This window comes from Penaeus vannamei, chromosome 34 (assembly GCF_042767895.1).
Source record: "Penaeus vannamei isolate JL-2024 chromosome 34, ASM4276789v1, whole genome shotgun sequence".
Lineage (NCBI taxonomy): Eukaryota > Metazoa > Arthropoda > Malacostraca > Decapoda > Penaeidae > Penaeus > Penaeus vannamei.
Window position 1 is genome coordinate 30,243,616 of NC_091582.1, and position 7,500 is coordinate 30,251,115.

Genomic DNA, 7,500 nt, shown 5'->3' on the forward strand with positions numbered 1-7,500 from the left:
TCAAGCCATCTCTTAGGAGGACCATCTGCCTGCAGAATGGCCAAAGTTGTATTTACTTCAGGCCTGAAATTTCTCCTAAAAGCATGGGCATACTCAGTCCATTTTTTCAAAATCCCCATTGAAGTAGATAAAATATATAAAATTATGTTTGAACACTCAGGACAATGGTCATGTAGTATTTGTACCATGTTTTTCTTTTTCTTGTATATTTTCTTGATTAAAGAGACAGATAAAAAGTAAGCAGTGGTCTATTTCAGGCTTAGATGTTTATTTTCTGATAAAAGCTAGAGATCTGAAGAAACATTTATGAAAGGCCATAAATTTGGGGAAGTATGTTAAGAAGAGTTACTGAATTAAAAGATTATTTTTATAGGTAAAGAATTCTTGCAGGAATTACCTTGTATTAATCTTAAAAAGAGGGTATGATATATGTATCAGTAATAGTGTAGTTTGACGTTTTTTCTTCTTTTTGATAAGTTGACATTTGTGAGTAATATGATTCTGTATACTTTAAAATATGAATTATACTGATGTAGTGGTAGATATTTTTCAGAAGTTTTGAATGGGGTGGAAATGTTTTGAAAGATATTGATGAAAGTAATGTAGCATTAGCAGGACTAGGAAAATACTGATATCAAGGTAAAGAGCCACAATGGAATATTTTTTAGAAAAAAGTAATTATAAACAAAATCTAATGTAAATGCATTTAGATTTAAATTGGTATCTAAGAGAGGTCCTTTTAGTCAATTAACAGTATGGGTAAATATGTATTTTTCATTGGTGAAAAAAGTGAAGCTAAATTTTGTAAAATATCTATCTTTTTAGAGGGCTCATCTCAGTCACAATTTTTTGCCAAAGAAGGGCCATGATGGAATTTCATACTTAATCTATCTGTACTTATGTTTGTTTTTGTCTATTAAGAAGAGAAAATAGTTTACAGATCCATGTGACTTCACCGTAAGAAGTAATGCTTGATGGTACAAGAATAAAACTCATCATCATCAGTATGATTTTTATTATAAATCGGTAGTTAGTCATCAAAATGGTAATAAATAAATGGAGATACTATGTACAAACTAGGTTTCCTCTCAAAATTATTTCTTTTCTCACTTTTCCTTTTAATTACGGAAAAGTCCAACAAAAGCCGAATTTATCATTGTATCCGATGCTTAAATCCCGCTTTTTTCTTTGTTTGTTACTAGCACCTTATCTAACTTCTGGAACTGTGTCGACACTTTCAGCAGTTATATAACCATCTTTTGTAATTTGTGTTCAAAATGTACTTTGGAATTCATAATTTGAACTACAATGTATTCTCAGTCTCATACATAACCATGAAATCGCTGTTATTTATTAACAGATGGTAAAAATCATTAGGCCGAAAATAACTATTAATGTGTTACAAAAGGCAATTACCAGTGTTGAACGCTAATAGAAACGGTATATTTTACTATATATTTATTTACCAGCTTTTACTATATATTTATTGCCAATTCTTTAGCTGATTTAAGAGGAATCTATGCAATTTAGGAATATCACATTGACAACCATCTTTAGTTTTCGTTGGGTTACTACATAGTGTAAAGATCTGTTGCGTATTTATAAAAAAAGCAGTATGATGACCCTTGACCCTTGAGAGACAAGAAGAACGTGTATGAATATTCGCATACAGAATATATGTACTTGGCCCTGTACGTACATACAAGGTCACGTGACCAAACTACAGTGCAAAACAAGATTTCTGAGCAGATGCCGAGACATCACTGTTTCTGCAGCTGAGGAAGAGGACACAGTTCCCGAATATTTTGTTGTGAGATTTGAGATTAGGTGTTTTGAACAAATCAAGAGAGGAAATTTGATAACAATCAACATTAATTGTGCATACAAATTATTCTACATCAAAATACATTACAACAAGACAGTGTGGGTGGTTTTATTCATAGTCCAGTACCAAAATACAAATTAAAAACGTAGACAAAAAATATTTTGTCCCTACGTTTATTCTTGGCACTTATAACTAGTGACACATTGACCTTATGATTTAAAAATGCCAAATATGCGCTGATAACAGAGGTATGACCTATTTAGCAGTGTTAAATGTATTCCATCATGGATTAAAATATCAGGTAACACATTTTATAATTTTTCTTTTGGTGTTTTAACAAAAACTGCTTCTTTAATAATCAAGAAGAAATGCTGAAAAAAAGTTACTGCTAAGTATGTCAATACTTTTCATTTAATAAAAACGAAAATGACATTTTGGTACCGAAATATTCGGTTACACATTTAAACTTAATCTATCAACAATCTCCATAAAAAAGGAGTGGAAATCGTGAATTTGAATGCCACTAATATTTAATTTTCCGTCGACAGTTTCATATCTTGAACTTATTTGTGTATTTACATAAAGGTGTGGGTGTGGGGGAGTGGGGAGGGATGGTTGGTAGGAGGCGGATGACCTCACGTGCTTCTGGCGTAAAAATCTGGTCATGTCAGATATAGTCCATGCCGCCAAAGCTAGCGTGCGTCAAGTCACTTCATTACAGTATTTCCTTTCGCGTCACTTTTCCTCTCTTTTTTTCGTCAATCTTGTAACGTCTGTTTCTGACGTATTTTGTTTAGCACTTGCCTATTTCGTCCACAAGAGAAATAAAAATGTGTGTCACAACTTTTACGTTACTACACTGTCATGTCACTGGATGTTATCACGTCTCGATGATGTCATGTCATTTCGGTGTCAGTCATATATTTTCCATCGTCAGTATTACAGAGACTAAAACTGAGTTTGAGGATTGTAAACCTTATCAAAAGTCATATACTTTTGATTTTTAAATTTTGAGATCGAGTAGACAGTCTAACAATACACTGAATATTGATGAACACAATATAAATGAAATCAAGCGCAACGTTACAATTGGGCTACAGTACACTTTGGCTAATAGTGGCTCTGCGAGTCTAAATTGTCATGGTCGCCGAATAAACAATTCAGTCACGTTGTACATATCATCTGGCACAAGAAAATCTGCAACTTTCTGTCAACATAGATTAATAAGAATACATTCTCCCTCAAAATAACACTGAAACAATAGAAAAGAACGTGGTCAGTCCATGACAATAAACATATCCAGTCATAACGCGTCGGGTGAAATAACAGTCTAGTGAGAAGTACCACAAGACACCAAAGGAAAAACAAACTAATAAAGCAGACAAAAAGGAGACAAAGTATAACACGTAGCAGCATAACTCAAATTAGAGAGAAAAAAACGAAAGACAGATGAAGCTTGAAATGCACACCGAGACAGGTTCGACCAGCAGCCAAAATAGAGGACAAAAGGAGATCCGAAAACCTTATAATTGGACCTGTGTAGATTCTGATTCCCTTTATTTTTCGTGTATATTTAAAGGCCAAAGTATTTGTAAAGGCACGAAGATGAATGCTTGTTTTATCTTGTTTCTATTTGTGTAAATGTATCAGGATGAATTTCACTGTGTATAGTTTGGGTGAGTTAAATGATAGATGAGAATGAAATAAATAGACAAATAAATAGATGTGTGAATAATTAAAAGATGAATAACAATAAATAAAGAGATAAGTTAATGAATGCGTAAACGAATGAATAGATGAATAGATAAATACGTGAGTAGATAAATAAGTAGATAGACAGATAAATATATAATAAATAGGCGAGTGGATGAACATAAATAATTCAATGGATAAAAGAGTGAAAATGTGATAAATAAATATGACTCTCTCGGAATAAACCTTGGGTCACCAGTGTCCCAAATAATGTGGCTGAGGTCAAAGTCCAGTCTCATACAAGGTCAGTTGCTTATTTTCGGTATGTAAAAAATGTATGTCACCCTTGAGCACGTCATTATTTTCCTGTCTTTTCTTCTTCCCCCATTGATGGTGTTACGGAAGTCGATGTTCTATCACAGTCACTAGTTTTGTGTCAAGTTTTGCAAGGCAAGAAATCCCCTCAGTATTAATTTCCAACGAAGTTAGATTCTAGGAAATATTAATTATGTATATTGAGCATAAACTAATGTTCTTGTCCATTGTTGCTAATTTAAAAAATCCTCGGACGGAACGTCAACATGAATGCTCGTTTTAGGACACGTCACTAGTGTGTTTCAATTCATTAGTTTGTTTGTTTGCTTGTCTCTCACAGTGTCACGTGGGTAATGTTGTCATAAGTCATGATAGAGTCGCCGATGAATCTCCGCAGCGCCAGCGCCGAAATCCTGTGGAGAGAATTAGCATTTAAGGAACTCGCTGAATCCTCGATGAGAACCCGACTCCTATGAAGCTCCGGAGACCAGCGGCGTTGCGCTCTCGGGGCTGAAGCTGGAGACTCCTGGGTCAACCTCGGGATGACGGGTCGACCTCAGGGTACGTTTGGGAGGAGGGATGTGGGCTCTCTCTCTCTCTCTCTCTCTCTCTCTCTCTCTCTCTCTCTCTCTCTCTCTCTCTCTCTCTCTCTCTCTCTCTCTCTCTCTCTCTCTCCCTCCCTCACTTCCCCAAGGCCTTAGGCGAGGGACGGCGGCTCGACCCAGTAACTTCGGACGATTCCCGGCGTCTCTACGTTGAGTTGCGACGAAAATTGGACGAGTTGGTCCCCGTCGGCGACCTCGCCCATCCTGTCGCTGATCACGCCTGTCACTATGTCGTCGTCGCTGCTTTCCTGCGTGGGCGCCCTAATGATGATCTCGGGTGTGTTCTCCTTCACGAAGGATACGACGGGACTGAGCGAGTCGCCCTGTCCTTCCAGGGGGGTGGACGGCACGCCCACGACCCTCCAGCCATCATACGAGGAAGACTGCAGCGTGGGCGGCTTGAATCCGCCCCGATGATTCTCATCGTACTGTGGTGCATTAGCGAAGTAGGGGTTGTACTCTGTGATGCGCATGGGCGTCACGGGCAGTGAGGTCGTGGGCGGAGAGGGCGACGGCGGTGATCTGGTGGTCGTGGGTCGGTGGGTCGTGGTGGTAGTGGAAGTGGAAGTCGTGGTCGGGGTTGTGGTCGTGGGTACAGTGGGCGGGGGAGCTGTAGAGGTGTGTCTATAGACAGGTCTTGGTTCTGTCGATGGAGGGCTCTGGCTGAAGGGGCGGGGCGTAGCCTCAGGGCGTGTCAACGGAGCCACGAACGCCGGGGGGTTAGGGCGCGTGGCCGAGGCTGGCTGGGCGGGTGGCGCAGGACGCGGGACCGTGGCGGGAGCGGGGCGATCCGTTCTGGTGTAGAAGGGCTGTGGGCGTGGGTTGTTGACTGGCCTGGGCTTGGAAGTCACTCCCTGCTGAGGCTGAGCCCTGAAGGGCGGCGGAGGGCGGATATAGTTAGCCGGCTGCGAAGGGACGCGAGCGGGCGAGTGCGGCGCGGGAGGGCTCACAACAACTCGTCTGTCAGCTGCCACGGGCGGCGGGGCGGGCTTGGAGGACCCGAAGCCTAGGAAAGACCAGAAGGAGGACGAGGGAGATGGCTTGGGAGTTGGGGGAGGCAGGACGCGGCGGGAGGCGTGGTGGTGGGCGGGCACCACCAGCTTGGAGCCGTCAAAGATGGGCACAGGCATGGGGATGGCGCCGGGGGGGAGGCCCACGCTGCCCGAGTCGGAGCGCTCGACGCCGGAGAAAGCCGGGAACCTGATTCTGCCGGCGATGATGGCCTCCTTGTGCTCCTCGCTCACCTCCTCAGGGGCGCTGGGACCGAAGGCAGTCCGGGAGGCGTTGGGCGAGGGGCCCTGCGCGCCGCTCTTGCTTGCCGAAGTCTCAACGTCAGAGTGCGTCTTCTTGTCTTCCTTTTCATTCTCGCTGTAGACGACCAAGGGAGCTGGCTTCTCGGGCAGGTCCTGGGAGCTCATCGGCGGCTTCTGGATGAGCGGCTGAGGAGGAAGAGGGGCAGGGGCTCGCTTGGGGGCCTGAGGACGGCCTGCTGGTGGAGGAGGGGGAGGAGGAGGGATGTGGGTTTCCGGACTTTTGACGGCTCCAGAATTCGTCTGGGAAGCTGAGACTCTTCGAGTTGGCGCAGGAGGAGGAGGAGGCGGGAGTAGCCCGGGATTCTTGGGCGCCACGGGAGGCGGCACCTCCTTGTCTGGCAGGGGGATGATGGGCGCACCGGGCGGAGGCTGGTTGAAGGGCCCGATCACGACGACCTTCTGCGCGTTGTTGGGGACGGGGCCGTGGTGGAGCTTGTAGCGAAGCGCATCGCCCTCGGGCTGCTTGGTGCCCACCTTAACGTTCGCGTTGTTGGTCTCCACCAGAGGGCCCGTCTCGCCCCGCCGCCGGTCAACGGGCGTGCGACCGAAGAAGTTGAAGTTCTCCAAGAAAGATGGGCGCTTGCTCAGCACTGGGCGTCTGTCCGGGCGCAGAGGGCGGGGGCGCGTGTTGAAGACTCTCCTAGGGGGGTCCTGAAATCCGAAAGTCTCTTCCTGCGGGGGGGCGTTCGGGCGGAACCGTGGCAGGACGTTCACTCCGTCCAGGTCGGGCTTCGCCGGCGGGGCCTGCGGGCGTCTCGGGAGATTGTCAGCTTCTGCAGGAAGGTTGAAGCCGGGATCAGGCTGGTCGGCGACGTCCTGAGGGCGCGGCGGCGAGGCCTCGGGAACCTCGATGATCTGGAAGTGAGTGGCATGCGCGCCGTCCTTCCAGGGGCGGGTCGGCTTCTTGGTGCCAGGGACGGGGGCGGGCAGTTGGGCAGGCGAAGGACGCGGCACGAGCGGGGCGGGCTGGCGAGGCGGGGGCCCGAAGGAGGCTGGAGGCAAGACTGGGCGGCCTTCGGCGGGTCTCGAGAAAGGCGAAGGAAGAGGAGGAGGAGGAGGAGGACGCTTCTCGAGGGGGCGCTGAGGCTGTGGGCGAGAGGAGAACTGGGGAGGGACGGGCTTATTCCCGCTGCCTGTGGGCGGAGGGGGAGGTAGCAGGTCTGGAGAGCCAACGGAGGGAGGAGGAAGGGCGGGGGGGGCAGCGGGGGGGGGGGGGCGAGGAGGGAGTACTGGACGTCCAGAGGGAGGAGGGGGGAGGGCTGGGCGGCCGGAGGGAGGAGGGGGGAGGGCTGGGCGGCCGGAGGGAGGAGGGGGGAGGGCTGGGCGGCCGGAGGGAGGAGGAGGGAGGGCTGGGAGTCCAGAGGGAGGAGGGGGGAGGGCTGGGCGGTTGGAAGGAGACGCAGGAGAAGGAGGGGGAACTGGGCGGCCCGAGGGCAATGGGGGCAAGGAAGAGAGTGGGCGGGTGGGGGGTCGAGGTGGAGGTGGGGGGATGAAAGGCCTGCTAGGGGGCTGAGGTGGAGGAGGGAGGCGGTCGAGAGAAGCCGGGGCCAAGCTGGAGGAGGACTCGGGCGCCGTGGTGGGCTGCACGAAGGTGTTGACTACCGGAGGAAGCTGCTGCGGCGCGCCCTGGGGGGTAATTTTGTTGGCGGCGGGCGGGCGGTACGTAGTGGGCGGCGGGCTCGGGGGGAGGAACGGGTCGAGCTTCGAGGGGCGGAATTCGACCACTCTCTCCTCCTGCGGCCTTTCGACG

The 7,500-nt window shown here is 47.9% G+C and overlaps 1 protein-coding gene across 1 annotated transcript in view; it reads right to left on the reverse strand.

Annotated features, from left to right (window-relative positions):
- LOC113815204 (proline-rich protein 36) overlaps positions 1–7,500 on the reverse strand; it is a 63,691-nt gene that overhangs the window by 665 nt on the left and 55,526 nt on the right. Inside the window, exon 4 of the mRNA XM_070113532.1 lies at positions 1–7,500. This exon is cut by the window's left edge and continues 665 nt beyond it; it is cut by the window's right edge and continues 1,020 nt beyond it. Coding sequence (XP_069969633.1) covers positions 4,530–7,500 — 2,971 coding nt within the window. The 3' untranslated portion in view covers positions 1–4,529.